Genomic DNA, 18,260 nt, shown 5'->3' with positions numbered 1-18,260 from the left:
AAGTTTAATGCTTTTATTGACCATTTACCATAGGAACACTGAGGTCAGTTTAGCTCCAAAATAAAGGTGGGTCTGCTCTTGGTGAAGATGTCTTTTAGGCTTCACTTGATGCAGACAACACTGCAGTCTGGTCTGTTTCCACCACAGCAGGTATGAGACAAGCTTTCTGGCTTAAGCTGTCTAATTTCCTATGGGAAGTACAATCGGCTGCTGAGGACATTTAATGGCCACAAGGTCTTTTCAGGCTCCACTGATGACTCACATCATACCCTTAAGGACTCGTAGTACACTTAGATCTTTGGGGATATACACACCTGCAAATAAAAGAAATTTAGCGGGTCTCAGTCAGCTCAGAGGTCTTGACCTGCTCAGTTTTTCCACCTTCCGTAGACCATCTAAACCCCACCGGCTAAGATTTTTCTAAAAAGAAGCCAATGATTACCTCAGCTGCTTCATCCCAGCTATCAGCATCTTCCAAACACCAGTTCTGATCATTTTGTGCAGAGTCTAAACCACCCGATAGTGAGGGTTTCTTAGCTGTACCATTCCAACCCTTTTCCTCAGTTTGAAAACTGCCTCTCTCTATACTAACATGCCTGGGAGACTATAACATTAGACAGGTAAGTACGGGAGGCCATTAAATCTGGTTCTATGATTGTTTGTCTCCATCCTGCCATCCCATCCCATTTCCCCATCTCTCTTCAGGGACACCTCTCACGATCAATTGCTGAGACAGGAGATCACATGACTCCCAAGTTTAGAAGCCACAGAACCAGTTCCACTTCACCACAGGAAAAGGGTTCTATTCAAGGTATTTTCTAATACTCAAGAAACTGGATCTCAGACAATTGAACAAACATGTCAAACATCTGAAATTCAGGATGGTATCCCTAGCAGCTGTAATTCCCTCCATGGAGTCCATGGACTGGTTTGTGACTCTCGTCCTCAAGGATTCCTACTTCCATATAACAATTCATAAAAAAATTCATCCTCTGACAAACGATGTTTTGTTTCACATTTGATGACAATTGCTACCAGTACCAGGTCCTACCCTTTGGCCTTTCTTCTGTCCCAGGGATTTTCTCAAAAATCATGGTGATTGTAGCCTCCCACCTTTGTTACACAGGAATAACTATCTTTCCCTTCCTTGACGACTGTCTCATTAGAGGCCAGCTTACCAGGAGCTGCTGTTGGCAGCTCAAACAACAACTTGATTATTCTGCAGTTAAGGCTTACAAATAAATCTTGAGAAATCGGCCTGGACTCCTGCACAGTGAATACTTTTTATAGGAGTATTTCTGGATTCAGTGACAGGCAAGGTTTATCTCCCTCCTGACAGGTTCCTCACTCTAAAGAACCTTATCCTAAGAATGCAGCTCAGCCCTCAAGTTCCAGCAAGGACATGTCTGCTGCTTCTGGGCCATGTAGCAGCTTGCCTTTTTGGTAACACAGAACACCAGATTACATTTTTGATGTCTCCAAGGGTGGCTCAGGACAGTTTGTGCCCAGCACAAACAGTCTGAACAAACAGGTGTCTTTACCCAGTTGGGTCCTGCAGTCACTTACCTGGTGGAAGGATCCTTTCAAGGTTTGCGTAGGAATCCCAAAATCCAGAATCCCCCTATTGTCATGATAATATCAGATACTTCCCTCTTGGGAGGGTGAGCACATATGGGTCCACACGCTGCCCAAGGCAAATGGTCAAAGCAAAAGCAAGACTTGCCTGTCAATCTACGGGAGTTAAGGGCGGTCAGAAATGCTTGCCTCCACTTTCTTCCCCTAATCAAAAACAAGTCATTCAAGATCAGGACAGACAACATAGCTTGTGTATATATCAGTAGTCAGGGTGGAGCGCATTTGCATATCTGCAAAGTGATAAAGTTTTGGAATTGGTGCATAGCTAGTCTGATTGCCATTTCGGTTTTTTATGTCCCATGTAGACAAAACACTATGGCACACTACCGCAGCAGACTGTTTTCCCTAAATTACAAATGAGAATTGAACTCTTGAGTCTTTAAGAAAATATTTCTAGCTGGGGGGGTTTCCAGAGGTTGACTTTTTAACCACTGTAGCCAACACAAAGTGCAGAATATTCTGTTCCAAAGGAGAACTCAATCCAGAACCTCTAGGAGACACCTTTCTCATTATACGGACAAGGAATCTTTTTAATTTATTTATTTTTTGGTATGTATATCCACCCACTCCATTGCTTTTAAAGATTCTCAGCAAGATCAAGTCAGACCAAGCCGGGGTCACTTTGATTGCACCAGCCTGGCCAAGACGAGTTTGGTTTCCTTACCTCATCAGACTCTCCTCTCATCCTCTGTAGAGACTCCTGATCAATTCTTTACTGTTGTATCAGAATACAGGGAGAAAACTTCTCCCCAGTCTGAACATTCTGTAACTCCAAGCATGATTCCTCAATGGTTCTTGGGACTAGACGCATCCTGTTCATCAGAAGTAAACCGTGCTGTTAAATAGCAGCAAGGAATCTACAAGACATACTTTCTTTCAGAAATGGAGAAGGTATCATCTTTGGTGTAACCACCGTCCTCTTTCACCTATTCAGTTGTCTTTCCACAGTCTTGGATTACCTGTTGAAATTGAAGACATCAGGTCTATATGAGTTCCATCAAGGTTCACTTAGCGTCTATTCACCTTCCAGTTTTCTTTCCTAAGCCACATCAGACTACACAGGAAGCCATCTTCCATATACTGGTTGTTAAAAGGGCATTAGCTTTTTACTTGGACAGAACCAGAGCTTTCCGGAAGTTCCCTAGACTGTTTCTATTGCAGATCGGTCTAGGGGATTCACTGTCTCCATGCAGAGACTAAGAAGATCTCTGGATGTATTATTACCTGGTATGGCTTGGCTGATGCTCAACCTCCCCTATGAGTGACTGCACGTTCTACTAGATTACAGTCAAGATCCATAGCCCTACTCAAGAATGTTCCAGTTGCTGAAATCTGCAGCATAGACCATGGTGCATGCTTTTTCCAGCCATTATGCTTTGATTCACATTGCTAAATTGGATGCTGCAGTTTGGTAACATAGTCCTCTCCTTAGTGCTGGACTCTGTTCTGAACCTCCCGCCTTCTTAAAGCGGTTACTACTCAGAAGTCACCTGAAATGGAGCACCTACAGGGACGCTACTCAAAGAAGGAGAGGTTACTCACCTTTTGCAGTAACTGGAGTTCTTCCAGGTGTGTCCCCCTATAGGTGATCCACTATCTGCCCTCCTTCCCCTCTGCTTTGGAGTTTTTGTGTGGGAAGAAATTCAGGGTGGTTTACCCATGCAGTCCTATATAGCCTCGTTGCAGGGCATGAGGATGTGTTGGGCACATTTGCAAGCCAAATGGGAACTGCTACCAAAAATCTTTGCGCAGAGGCAGAGGTGCACACCTGAAGTTGAGCACCTGCAGGGGGTCACATCTCAAAGAACTCTAGTTACTTCACAAGTTGAGTAACCTTCTTTTTGTCTGACCACATTGTCCAGGGTTAACTCTCACTGCTTTGAATGTCAGTACAGGATCCTTTAATATAAACAGAGAAGATTAATCTATACTATCTCCCCTTACACTTAACTTTTGTAAAGTTTCCACTTTCTCTTTCTACTCCTTCCTATATAGGAAAACTCAGCACAGTTCTCTTGACCAGAGTTCCCCCCCACAAAGTGGAGTATCAGGCACCTACAATCACCCTGTACTGGGGATGTACGATTCCAAAGATGACTTTCCACTCCGAAAAACAGGTAAATCCAATATGAATTTTCTGTCTTGCACCCTAAATATCTTTACTGTGGCAGTCTGTCCTTTTGTAAAAGGAGGAAATGTTAACTAAAATCATGGGTGATGTTTTTAACATGTAATCCTTTTTTATAAACACCTCTACCCCTGTAGCAGTGTAGAATGAATGAAAAGTGTTTAGTGTTTAGTTTGGCCAGGCAGAAATTTATTAAGAATTATAAAAACTTCACATGGAAACCTAATTTAATGACATTTGTGAGTTTGTCATCCTCACAAGTGCAAAATTAAAATAGATTTGTCTTCGGTCAATAAGTGTTTCATTAAACGAGAAAAATGCATATTTCTTAATACTATTTTAAGGGCTTTTTTATTGTGTGTATTATATTATGCAAAAAATAATCATCTCTGCCAGTCAAAGCATGAGGATTTACAGTAAAGTTACTGGCTCATACCTGTGTATGGTTGTTTCTGAGCTGTGCTATTCCCTATGCTTTGATTGAGGGGCCAGTTATTTCTCAGCTATATATTATGCAAATATCTGTTTTGGTTGGCTACTCTCATCAACTCCACATCACATGGAACCTTCGCTTCTAACCTCAACAGCCTAAAACTCTCTGAATAAATACACCCTGATGGGCTGCCCTTGATTTCACTAACAGCCATGCTGGGAAGGACTGAGCACACAGTACTGCGTCTTTAAAGTACCTTTTAAATAGGGAACTTTAAAATTACCCATTTAATTTTAAACTTCCCTATTTAAAAGTGCTCTTTTTGATTTTTTTGAGGGGAAAGGAAAAGGGGAGAAAGCTCATGCTTTAGGATTTCAGCAGGCCACCTGCAAGGGTCAGGAAGGGATTTTTCTCCCCCCCCTCCAGCCCCCCAATTATATCCTTTTCCAGTGAAGCATCAGAGTTGGCCACAGCCGGAGATGGGACATTAGACAGGGAGGACCAGGGCTCTGAGGTGGGACCGAGCATTCTCTCTCTGAGGTGCTTGGCAGGCTGGTTCTTGTTCACATGCTCAGGGTCTTAACTGATCACCAGGTGTATCATCAGGAAGGAATTCTCCCCTACCTCAGATTAGCAGTGATCTTGAGGGTGTTTTGCCTTCCTCTGCAGCATGTGGGCTCAAATCACTTTCCAAAATTATCTGGGTATGTTTCACTTAATCATCTCAAGCACTGTTGCACCTCTGTCCCTCGTGTTCTCTGCCTGTGGCACGTAATAGTCTAGTTTCCTGTGGGCTGTAAAACTTCGGTCTCAGTTCAGTAGTGATGGCCTGTGATACAGTGGTGGTCAAACTAGATGATCTGGTGGTCTCTTCTGGCTGTAAACTCTGACTCTAAAAGCAGAGTTGCATTTGGACAAAGGATTTGCTTACAGAACTCACTTTGGCTTCTTTTGAAAACTGCCAGCCTACATGGCTATTTCTCTAACTGTATACCGTGCAAATCCTTGCACTCTGATTGGCTAACAGCCACCAGCCAAAAATGTGCAGTGATTTCCATAATCGTGTTATGATTGTTTTACCGTAACCGTGTTGCAAATATGTAAATCTCTGTGCTCTGATTACTGAACTCTGTGATCTGATTAGCTGCCATACTTCAATTGCTGTTCACCTGCAACAGACTGCCCTAGGATGACCAGATAGCAAGTGTGAAAAATCGGGTTGGCGTGGGAAGCAATAGACACCTATATAAGAAAAAGCCATGAATATCGGGACTGTCCCTATAAAATCAGGACATCTGGTCACCCTAGACTGCCCCCCCCCCCCACTAGTGAATTGTAGTGCCCTTACTGGGATGCCTTTATTTATATGGTCTGATCATGACAAGTTTTAAGTAAAGTGCCATTACAGCAGGGGCGGGCAAACTTTTTGGCCTGAGGGCCCCATCAAGTTTCGGAAATTGTATGGAGGGCCGGTTAGGGGTGACACTGCCTTTCCAAACTGCCAGGTGTGGCTCAGACCCCGCCCCGGATCCCCCCCACCCCCACTTCTCGCCTCCTGATGCGCCCTCCCCCCGGACTCCTGCTCCATCCACCCCTGCTCCCTGTCCCCTGACTGCCCAAGGAACCTTCACCCCTGACTGCCCACTGCCACCCCATCCAACCCCTCCTCTCATTCCTGATTGCCCCCCCCCTCGGGACCCGTGCCCCATCCAACCACCCCTTCTCCCTGACCGCCCGAGGAACCCCTGCCCCTGACTGCCCCCCGCCACCCCATCCAACCCCCCCTTCTCCTTCCTGACTGCCCCTCCCACCCCCCCCCCCCCCGGACCTCTGCCACATCCAACCACCCCTTCTCCCCGTCCCTGCTGTATATGTGTTAATTGTGCTTCAGTTAGCTTCCCCGTTTGGAGCCAAAATAGTCTGAAGTTTCAAGATGCGGAATGCTGTCTTAATAGTGTTGAGCTACAGTTCTCTTAGGATGAAATGGTCCTAAAGTTGCACAGGTGATTGGTATTCGGTTAGCATAATTACAGTAAATCAAGCTGGATCTCTGGCTCATCCCTACAATTTTCATGTTTTGTTGAAAAATCTAAGTTTGGTCCTTCTGGACACCACACTCATATCCACAGGGCTTCTGGATTCATTTTTCTGTCACAATTAGGGCAAGAGCAGACCGAAAAGAAGACCTAATTTTACCTGATCTGTTCTGCATTATTTATTCTTGCTGCTGTTAGTACTGCATGAGCCAGCAGAGAGAAGAGAGTGTGAGTGAATTGTATCCTTTGAACTCAGCAGTAGAGCTCTTTACTAAGTTCCAATCAGTCACACCCATGCAAACCCACTGAAAGTTAAAGGGGTGACACAGGTGAGACAACTGAGAGCTTCATATAGCCTATTGAACTTTTATTACAGATACTATATGAGAAGGAAAATTTTAGCTTGACTTGGAGTCCGGGATGAGTTTGCAAGTCTGGCAGAAATTAAAAAGAAAAACTTTATTATGTAAATCAATGAGAGAGAATAAATATTAAACATCTTATGCTGTTTTTTCAGTCATTTCTCAGAGCAGAACCACACTTCAAGGCAATCGTACAATAAATCTGTATCTGCTCTGCTACTGTGGAAGACTTTGACTTAGATGCTATTTGTGTTTCCAAATTCATCCTGTTCCTCTGACATTTATAGTGAGCTTTGGGAAATCCTCTCTGTATGTCCTGTTTTCTCTTCAGTTAGGCTCTATTTAAAGATTGTATCTGTGAAGATGTATGGGTGTCGGTCCTTTGTGTTTTCAGTGCACCATTTTCGTGACATATGGAAGGTTAACTAAAAGTTTGGGACTAACATACAGATGTTTTTTCTTGCAAAAGTGTTGCCTAAAAAACTAGTTTATAGATGGAGTGTCCAATTATATTCTAACACCTTACTGTATCTAACATAGTCTCTGCCTGCAGTGTTCTTAGTCACTTTTTTCAATCATTTAAATTGTTGTTTTTGTAAAGCCCTACAGCATTGGAATTTTAATGCAAATCATGTATAATAAATCAGCATGACAGCTGTCACTCTATTTGGCACTTATTGTTCTGTACACCATAGAACTTTAGAACCATATTTTTGTCAGCTAATTACATTATATTTTTTGCACATTACTCTGACATAAATAAACTGCTTTCATCTTGTGTAGCTGGAAAAAAGTTTCTCACTTTGTAGTTTCAAACAAGTTTTATCACAAAAGAAGCAGAAAGAGGGAAAGGCCAAAGAAAATAAATGTTAGGATAAAGAATACCAGTTTTAACATTACTAGTTCTGTGATTATAAAAACGATGCAACACTGACAAACATACAAATTTACAGAGATAAGTATTAGCAATCAACAGGAGGAGTGAGGAGAAACAACCTAATAGACCCAACTACAAGTGAAAGAATCAGACCCCAAATGAGAGGAAAGAACTCGACTTGCTTTCATAGATGGAAGTAAGAGGTGGAAAAATGGGACTGCTCAGATTTCTGCCTAAATGTGGAAAAATGTTGGTGATCCACTTGGTCTTAGAGTACTCATGGAATGGAGTCAATACTGTGATATTTTTGTCCGTGCTTATTCAGCTTGACCACTTCCATTGTGTTCTTTGTGCCCTGATATGCCCAGAATAAAGAGAAAAGCTGTAAATTTTCATTTATTTCTAGAAGCCTTGATTAGAGGCCCACAGAGGGGCTGTTATCAAACACAAAGAGGGTGTAGAGAAGCTGGATATTAGGCATAGGTGTGACAAATACATGAACAATTGACCAAAATAACGGAACCTCTCTTTGGGTGTAGCCTGTACATGAGCATCAAGAGCCTTTACTAACTGCAGCCCTTCCAGGAAAGAGGAGACAAGCCTAGGTTAATTGCTTAGACCCAACCAAGGAGGATGTAGATCTACACAGGATTTAATCTGGATTTCTCTCATGGAATTAGAAACAGAGCATGTCTTAAGGGCTGTGAGTCTTTGAATAGCAATTTTAGTCTGCTTCCGCAAATTCAGTTGTATGACTTTTTTCTTATGCAGGCAAATAATTAAATATTGGTGTTTTTTCCTGTGCTATGTGATCAGGCAGTGCTATGTTTGCAAGAATAAGTGGGTAGTCATACCATACACAGTAGGCATAATGGCATATGTGAGGAAAGGGGTGAGACGGAACAGGTTTTGTGCATTAATTTCACCATCTTCTCCATGTTCCTGTATTTTTCCTTGTATAAAACTGGGTTAATTTTGTTCTATTACATTTGGTTCAATCTACTATGAGCACTTTTGTACAGTTAGATCTTTTGAGATCAGGATTATTAAGGAGTAGGAGCAGAGAAAGGCATTGCGGAGATATTTCAGTTTTTGTCTCATTTTCCATTAAAGATGCCAGTTGTGTTATCATGTTCATGATGTGATCCAAGTGGCTCTGGAGTCCATGTAGTTCTATCAACAAGTGTTAAATTTAATTTGATGGTTCCTATTAGAACCTTCTCTATTGGTACCCACAGGACAAGTAGTGGTGTGAAGCATGTCAAAGGTCATTTTTCTAACATAACATCTCTAAAATAAGGTTTAAAATTTGGCAAGGCAATTTTGCCTTTTTCCCTAAAGCTACAAAGAACATTCCATTTGATCTTGAGTCAGATTGTCAGCTGATGTGAACTGGCCCAGCTACATTTAACTCATATTTCCACTTTTACCATAGGAATGTACTGATCTTTTTGAGAAGTTCTAAGAGGAATTTAGGGGCAGATAGTAGAAGCAATTTGACTGAATGGGAAGGGGTTATCAGTTTAGCTCAAATATATGACTCAGCCAGCTGCTAGTAATGTGATTCCATTCAGTGAGGTCATGATGACATCAGTGGCAAGAAATGCTCCAAATTAGTTTTACACACTTGGGAAGGGTCAAGTTTATCTGGAGGCTGAGATACTTAAATCCCTTCAGGGCATTAGGGAAGAGGATCTAGCTACTTCCTATGAAGTCTTCATGTCAGTAGTGAGAATCATGCCTCAAAACTTGGACACCTTCATCTTGAAACCATATGGAAAATCATAATCCTCTGAGATGTGAAAGAATCGAAATACCCACTGTAGGACTTGTATGGAAGAAGGGCGTTCAAAGCTAATTTGTTCTTTTCTGTCAGTCTTACTCTTATGGCTAAAAGATACACTCAGATGAAGCAAGCCAGAGGTTCTGATGTGGAGATGATTTTCCTTCTGTTCAGTACTGGGCAACTGTGCCTACCACCCTATTTGAGCTGAAAAAAGGCAAAGCCGGAGCCATTTGTTAGCAAAGAAATACTAGTGTCTGTGAATAATTCAAAAATCCGTGTTTGAAAAGCTACCCTCCACTCCATGGCTGCACACAGAGCATAGTTAAAAAAAGACATGACCATAGTCATGACCCAGTCAGATGCCTTTTCTGCATTGAGTAATAGGTTCGAGATACAGTTGCCGGGTACTTAAAAATGTTTCTTCCTTTGTGAGAGATTCTAACATTTCTAGTAGTATTCCTCATTTCTCTAATGAACTTTCAGCTAGAATTAGTGGAATATTTCAAAATGGTATGCAGTTTAAAGGTGCCCACTGTAGGATCCACCTTCAGCCAGGTCTGGTGGGGAATATTTGACCATTGACTTACATTGTCAGCTCTGTGACAACCTCATGATTGATCATTTTTGGCCTCAGTCCCGCCAGTCAACCTGAGAGTAATTTAGAATTAGATTCATTGGTCCCAACGCAGAAAGACCATTTTGATCATCTAGTCTGACCTTCTGTATAACACAAGCCATAGAACTTCCCCAAAATAATTCTTATAGCAGATCTTTTAGAAAACCATCCAATCTTGATTTTAAAATTGTCAGTGATGGAGAATCCACCATGACCATTCTCTGTGACCGGAGAGTAGGTGGTCAGGTCTAGCGGTTGGGCAGGAGTCAATCTTAGTGGTCAGTGCAGGGGTCAGAGCTGGAGACAGTGTCAAGGGTAAGGCATAGGAGCAGGGAACTGGAGTAAGGCAGGAAAGAAGAATCATACGAGCCAGAGAGTAGAACGGCAGCTGGAGCGCAGCGTCAAATGGTGTAGAGACCAGAGCTATTAATAATCTGTGCCACATGATCTGCACCACCAGAAAACAATGATTTAGACATTGGTTAGAATAAAGATTTTACCTTTAGTCTGGGGTGACAATCCTAGAACTTGTGAAATAAAAAAATTTATGGGGGGAGGGATAGCTCAGTGGTTTGAGCACTGGCCTGCTAAATACAGGGTTGTGAATTCAATTCTTGAGGGGGCCATTTAGGGATCTGGGGCAAAAATTGGGGATTGGTCCTGCTTTGAGCAGGGGGTTAGATTAGATGACCTCCTGAGGTCCCTTCCAATCCTGATATTCTACGATTCTGTGAAAGCAGGAACTGGGAGTAGACCAGAGTTTGAGATAGAGGGGCAGGGACCAGGAGCAGGGAGGAATGCAGGAGTCAGGTAAGCAAGAGGGGTCTGTAGCAGCAGCCAGTCAGGGATTCCTGTAGTTGCTTGAACAACTTCCTGAATTACTTCCTGGTTTATATAGAGTTCCTCAGCCTATTGGGGGTGCTGGATGTTTCCCCCAATCGGGAGCTTCAGGGGCAGGACCTTCTGTGAGCTACCACTTCGCTGGTTTCCTTCTCTGGTTACTCAGGTGAGCTGCTGGTTCCTGGTCATGGCGTGAACACTGTCTGGGGACCCCCTGGGGCCAGGTTCAAGGCCCACAATCCCTCACACCCTTAGTAAATTGTTCCAATGATGATTACTCTCTCAATTAAAAAATTTACACTTTTTTTCCCATTTTGAATTTATCTAGTATCAGGGGGTAGTCGTGTTAGTCTGTATCCAGAAAAACAACAAGGAGTCCGGTGGCACCTTAAAGACTAACAGATTTATTTGGGCATAAGCTTTCAGATGCATCTGAAGAAGTGTTTTTTTTTACCCATGAAAGCTTATACCCAAATAAATCTGTTAGTCTTTAAGCTGCCACCGGACTCCTTGTTGTTTTTATGAATTTATCTAGTTTCAACTTCCAACCATTGGATCATGTAATACCATTCTCTGCCAGACTGAAGAGCCATTATTAAATATTTGTTCCCAGTGTAGCTATTTATAGACTGTGATCAAGTCACCCCTTAACCTTCTCTTTGTTAAGCTAAATAGATTGAGCTCTTTGAGTCTATCACTGTACGGCAGGTTTTCTAATCCTTTAGTTGATCTCACAGCTCTTTTCTGAACCCTATCCAATTTATCAACATCCTTCTTGAATTGTGTGCACCACAGCTGAACTCAGTATTGCAGCAGCAGTTACATCAGTGCCAAATAGAGATGTAAAATAACCTCTCTACTCCTATCTGAGATTCCCCTACTTATACATCCCAGAATCACATTAGCTCTTCTGACCACAGCATCACACTGGGAGTGCATGTTCAGGTGATTTTTAGAGACTCTTTTTTAGAGTCACTGCTTCCCAGTCCCCCATCCTGTAAGTATGGACTACATTCTTTGTTCCTAGATATATACATTTATGCTTAGCCATATTAAAATGCATGTTAAAATTGTTGCCTTGCACCCAGTTTACCAAGTAACCCAGATCACTCTGAATAAATGTCCTGTAGGCACCTGTTTTGAGTAGTATGATGGGACAAAAAGAAAAGGAGGACTTGTGGCTCCTTCTATTAATATCTAAAGCCCTGCAAGTGAGCTTTCAGACTTTTGGCACCAATAAAAATGCTTCCTTTAATTGTATTTGTAAGTCAAAACTGCCATATCATGCCTTTCAGCTTTTATTAAATTTGATTAAAATTTCTTAGTTGAAATACAAAGTCCATCACAGTGCAGTTATTATTACAAGAACTGGTATCCAAACATATAATCTTTGATATAGGTGGAGTGACATAAGAGGCTGAGAGAACACAGCTTGACTCTTTTATTCCAGATTAAATGTTCAGTGCTGGCAATTTGACTTGTACACTGACAAATTTTAATATGGTGTCATTCAGAGAATAAATATGTAACCACAGTAGGTTATTTTTAGTGTCACTTTTCTGTCTTTTTCAATAACTTCAGGTGCATCATGACATCTTGGGCAATGGATTCTTTTATATTCTTTTGTGCACTTCACATTCTTTAAAATTAAGACATAAGCATAACATTGTTTTCCTTTTTAAACAAACAAGGTCAGATCCCTATGTAAACTGGTATCGCCTCAGGAAAAACTCAGATTAAGGGCATGAATAATTTCTAAAGAAGAGTTCCTGCAAAACTCAGTTTGTGAAACAGTAAATACTAATAGCCTGTCATTGGTACATCCTATCTCCCAAAGTCCTGTTCTAATGTATTTTGTAGGGCTAGATCGATCTGTTACTGTTTCCTGGCCATTGGTTTCTGCGTGAAATTGTTCTACTATCAGACTCCTTGGAGATGCAGTTTATCATTACTTGTGCCCTGTTCTCAGTCTTGCTGCTAGGTACATTTTACAGTACTAACTCAAATCCGGTCTCATTTTGTAACTGAAAAGTGAATAGTTTAGTGCTCTCTCAACTTTTTTTTCTTTCATTGTGTAATAATCCTTGTCTAAGAATTTAATAGCAACTCCTTTTCCCCATTCGTTGAGGTTCCTTTCTGAGGGTCTGAGTGCACAGGTCCTGCTCACAGCTGTTGAGAAAAGAGTAGTGATGTTTTCCTAAAATGAGGGTGACTCTCATTCAGATTTAATATAGCTGCTGAGGTGCCATGCACTGAGCTAAAACAATTGCTGCCTATTGTAGTGAAGTCTCAGAATATCCACTGACAGCTAATCTTTGATTGTTTTTGCTAGGCCTGAGGTTTGGTGGTCTCTTGTAACCTCTCCAACATCCATTGCAGTATGTCAGAAACTCTTGTATTTGTTGAAGTTTTGTTCTTCAGGTTTACATGATTAGGGATATAGGTTCCCACTTACTACTATTCCTATATCCAGATTCTTTTGCTTTTGCCTTTCATGTTGTCCCTTGACTTTTGAGAAGTTTGAATACTATGAAATGTCCTGCTTTGTCCTGAAATGCGCACACAGAGACTTTTCTTAAGAGACTGAGGAAGAGAAATGGTGTTACTGTTCGGTATATCTGAAAAGACCCTATTTTTTTTCTTGTGGATTGTCCATCCTGCAAGGTGCCAACCACCCTTTGTCAGGCACTGCGTATCCTGAACTTACATTGACTTCTATGGGAACTGAGAATGGTTAGCATCTCACCAGACTGAGCTCTACAGTAACTACAGTATTGTGGGCCCAATGCTGCAAGATGCTAAATGCATTTAATTTTTGCTGAAATTCAGCAGTTCTGGAGGGACTCAGCACCTCATTAGGAGCAAGTCAGCTGATAAAAAATAAGTCCTTGAAATCTGTTAACAGTAAAAATTGTCTTTGTCTAGGTATCTGTATTTGAGCCTTTCCCAAAAGTGAGCAAATCAATATAATCTCAGGGTTCGTTCCAGTTAATCATCAGAGGTGTCCCCTCCAACATCATTAGTATAAAAATGGTTATAAAAACAAAATAAAGAAATGGGCACTTGTCCACTCTTTCCAGTAAAGACTGACTGGAGAGCCTGACTCCTAACAGGAAAGGTATATCTAGACCAACTTCCCATCAGTCCAAAACTAGGACTATGAAAATGGCTGCCATTACAAACTATAGTTTATAGCCTGTACAAATTTACTGGGTTGCCAGGTGTCAGGTTTTTGAATGTCCAGTCGAAAGGGGACCTGTGCAATGTCTGACTGGACGCCAAAAGTCCAGTTACCGCAGTAACCACAATCGGCCTCTGCCACCCAGAGGGCAGGAAGAGCAGCTGCTGCTGGAGGAGGAAGGATCCTGACAGTGCATGGCACTTGAGGAGTGGTGCCAGCAGCAGATCCTCCCACCCCAGCTCTGCAGACGGCAGGTGAGTCCTGGGGGAAGGAGGAGTAAGCGACAGAGGGGCCTGTAGTGTTCGGCTTTGAAAAAATGGAAAATTGTTAACCCTATGTACAACTCTTTTGGATCTCAGAGAGAGGCTGGCTAGGAACTACCAAGAACCATCATTACCCTTGACCACTAAGGGGTGAGAGAGAAGTGCCAGCCCAATCCAGCTCATGGGACTCCAACTTCAGATGCTAAAGCCAGAGTACGCAGAATGGGCTTTCTTGTATAAACCCTATACCAGTTCCCTTCCTTCCCCTCAGCATGAGGCGCCTCTTCTCTGTCATACACACATCATAGCCAAACTGAGAACGGTACTGGCTCAGCAGAGTTATTCTCACAGGTAGGCGTAGAGTGTTACAGGACTCTACATATATCAGTTTGTAATTTGGTCTACTGGCTAACCAGGGGGTCTTGGAGTCTGTAGGCCTGGGATCTTTTCCAACAATGCTCATAAATTACTTGTCCATGTTTACAAACCTCAGATTGCCACCGTTTCCCCATCCATCCATAAAGCAAACAAAGAAAGATAGGCTGATCTTTAATATGCTGGTGACTTACATGCGTAAAAGGTAGAACTTTGGTACTAAATTTCCTAAGTCTCTTTAACACAGACGCACTTTTATAGAACACAGTGAAGATGAACCTGAATGGTTTCTTTTCTAAGGTGCTGAGCTCCCATTGAGTTCAGTGGGAGGTATAGGTGCTCAAAGCCTCTGAAAACAAGGCCTCCTTCTCTAAAGATACCATCTGTCTCACTCCTGATTCTCTGCTCCACGGTGTGAGACAATTGAAATCTCCAAATTGTTGACATGTTGATTCCCTAAGGAGGGGTAGCAGGATAGAGTGTGAGCCCAGCCCACTGAGACTAACAGCTGCCCTTGGACTCTTCCAGTCAGATCCTCCTTAATGTGGGGGGGTGGGGGGGAGGCGGTGGGGGGAGTGCACTTTCCCTATTATTACTCAGGTTCTTTGATCTGAACTGTTTTACTCATCTTTGGGGATTCTTTTCCATAGCCCAGTCTTCCAGTAACGTCCAGATGATTGAAAAATTACTTGTTAGTTTGCCTGCGTGCTTCAATGCCTTTGCAGTGGTGCTGTGGTGCTTGTCACCAGCACTTGGACATTTACTCTGCATGGCTTCACTATTTGTCCTGGTGCCTTAGCATCTATTTTTCAGTGCTCTGTGTCTTGATTTGGCTTTTCAGCAGTTCTGTGCTTACCTTGGCTTCTCAGCTAGTGCTGGGTCACTGCCAGTTGGTGGCTTGTGCTCCATCCTGCTACTGCTGCTGCCTTTAGCGATTAAAAACAAAACAAACCCAAAAAACTCAAATCCCACAGCTTCAGAAGCTTGTGTAGATCCTCCTATGTTGCTTTAGGTAGCTGAGGCCTGAGAATGAAAATCTTGGCAGATGCCAGCTTCAGAGGAGCAACAACAGGTCAGTAATTTTCCTGAATTTGCTGATGTGGAGCCTGTCACAGGAAAGGACTGGCCCATGCACTCCACATGCTGACAATCGTATGGAATGTTTAAACTACTGAGCTGACCAATTTCTAAATAACAATGTAAAAGACATGTCTACTGTATTGACACACTGTTTTCTAAAGGGGAGAAGAATATGGTCTTATAGATGCTCAGATCGTGTGGTGATGGATGCAGGATAAGAAAATGCCTGCTTGTAATAGAACAGCGATCTCCCACTGAATAGCACTCATTCCCATGTGCCTCCGTGCATCAGACGAGAGTCTGTGCGGGAGAACAGGAGGGGAACATGCCCAATAGCTACAGAGTGAAAAAACTGTTTTTGTTTGTTTCTTTGATGTTGCAAGAACATGGGTAGGGTGGTATACTGCTAAACTGGTAGAATTGTGCTGAACACCTTGTGTTAAAAAGAAATTATATTTTGTCATTAATTAAAACACAGCTTTCATCAAGAAACACATCGTACCTCTCTGAGCTGATTCTGATCCTTTGGATGTGTGAAGTGGCTTGTTTTATGACAAAGATTGTTTAGAGGAAAATAGAGTAGGTAGAAACCCCAACGTCGTGTGGGAGTATAATTTAGAGAAAGTCTTTGAGTTTTGTGCTACACTGAGTGTCACTCAAGTTTCAGAGAATCTTTGTTTTCTCACCCACATTGCATTTCCTGATGCTGACATGATCCAAGTTCTGGTTCTCCTGCATTGCATGCTTTGTACCACATATCCACACATTACTTCAGGGCACACTCTTCTAATGAGGGGTAGTCATCAACCTATTAAGACATCTGTATTTCCTGTACTAAGCGGGGAGGGGAATAGCCTTCGTGTGTGTGTATGTTACTAAAGGTAACTTCTTAAAATGCATAAAAATTGCCTAGTGTTTTAGTTCTGTAGAACATCTATTCAGGTCAAACTGTAGAAATTCTAGAACATAGTAAAAGAAACCAAACAGCACGTCGGGAATGAGGCTTGCTTTTAATATCTTCCCCCATGTCCTTTTAGAAAACCAACTCTAAAATGCATGTTAGGGATTTTCTTTTTTTTAAAAAATGCTACAGGCTTTAGCTGGAAATGCAGTCAAAGCTTGCTAATCACCTGCCATGGAGCCCTTCTCTCCTACCACCTGCTGACTTCTGTCCTAGCCCACCCACACTAGATTAAGAATCTGAATGAGGAGGCTTTAGTACAGTCACGAGTTCAGCTTCCTCAGTCAGGAGCCACAGTAAAGCACTCCAGCCAGCTCTCTTGCACTTCTAAGTGCTACGGGGTGAGAGTGGGGGAGCCATAGCTTTCCTTTGATGTCCTGATGGAAAAGGAGCATGAATAGTGATGCACCAAAGGAAAGCTACTGTTTCCCCTCCCAGCCTACCACAGTGCTCCAAGGTGCTCAGGAAGCAGCTGAGTTGTTTTGAAATAGCCCCTAGCTAAAGGAAGAACTAAGATCTGCCCTTACTTTCTTGACCTTATTGGATGCACTTTTGTTGGGGGAAGAAGGTAGCAGATGGGGAAAAGAGCAGTAGCTCTGAACTGCCTCTTCTGGCCCCCATGATGAACCCAGCTGCCCTTTTTGCCCCGGTGAGCTCCCACTTCGTATTCCAGAAATTAAATTGGGAGTATTGCTTACGTTAACTTAGATTTAATATTCCCCATGTTTTTCTTATAATAGTAGGTGGGAGTTGAAAAAGGGTCTTTTGGCCACTTATTGTAGCAGAAAGAGCAGTCAGGTTTTGTCTCAAAAGCACAACTGAAGATGTGGATGTATTCTGGGGAAGGGGAAATGTTATAGCCATTTTTTTCCAGTACTTCTACTTGCTATGACTCTAATCCCGATATGTGTATCCTGAAAACAAGTAAAAGTGTATTTAACAAAGTATCAAAACTGTGTGTTAAGCGGAGATGTGATGTAAGCCTTCAGCAGTGGAACTGGTAAGCTTGGGTGTACTATTCCTTTGGAAGCAGCCAATCTGTGAGTACTGTGAGTGTGCAGTGAAGCAGGGGCTGGACATTCCACGGAGACACTCAGAGGGCTCAGAGTTGGAATGAGTCAATCGCTACTCTGTAGAGAGGCAGAAAGGCTTGAGCAGGCCTAGAGGAGAGCACTTGTGTTGCTTGTGGCCAGTGGAGTTGGGGAGCTGAACCCGAGCAGGCCCAGACAAGGCTTCCTTATATTAAGGGCAGGTGGTAGCCAGGTGCCACACAGTCCTGGGTATCCCTGGGAAGAGTCACAGCAAGACTATGGTGTTTTTCTGTAACTGTAGGGGTGACGTCAGCACAAGAGCAGCAGCATCACTAGTTTAGGGCCTTTCCACATGTGAAGCTGTATGTTCTAGGCATTCTCATGAAATGTCTGGGCAGTTACAAAGGAACTCCCCGCAGTATACTCCACTCTACTGCTGTTTTGATTTCTTCTACAGTCAGGCAAGCAAACTACAGCAAAGCTATAAAAGAAGTGTGAATAGCCTTTGTTCATCCTAAGATCAAAGCTTCTTTTGACCACTAATAAACATTTTGTCCTAACAAACCCCCAGCACAAGTCATTAATTAGATTTTAATTAGGATGAAGAGCCATACATAAAAATACAGAAGAAGCCCTTCCACACTGCTCTACCAAGC

At 42.5% G+C, this 18,260-nt stretch overlaps 1 protein-coding gene across 2 annotated transcripts in view; it reads left to right on the top strand.

Annotated features, from left to right (window-relative positions):
- HDAC4 (histone deacetylase 4) overlaps positions 1 to 18,260 on the top strand; it is a 406,948-nt gene that overhangs the window by 255,528 nt on the left and 133,160 nt on the right. For both annotated transcript variants that reach the window (XM_074968253.1, XM_074968254.1), the window contains one exon: positions 3,631 to 3,752. In XM_074968253.1, the coding sequence (XP_074824354.1) occupies positions 3,631 to 3,752 (122 nt within the window). The remainder of the gene's footprint in view (positions 1 to 3,630; positions 3,753 to 18,260) is intronic.

The sequence above is a fragment of the Natator depressus genome, chromosome 11, assembly GCF_965152275.1.
Source record: "Natator depressus isolate rNatDep1 chromosome 11, rNatDep2.hap1, whole genome shotgun sequence".
Taxonomy (NCBI): domain Eukaryota; kingdom Metazoa; phylum Chordata; order Testudines; family Cheloniidae; genus Natator; species Natator depressus.
The sequence above is the reverse complement of the archived record's forward strand: the minus strand, read 5'-3'. Positions and strand labels throughout refer to the sequence as shown.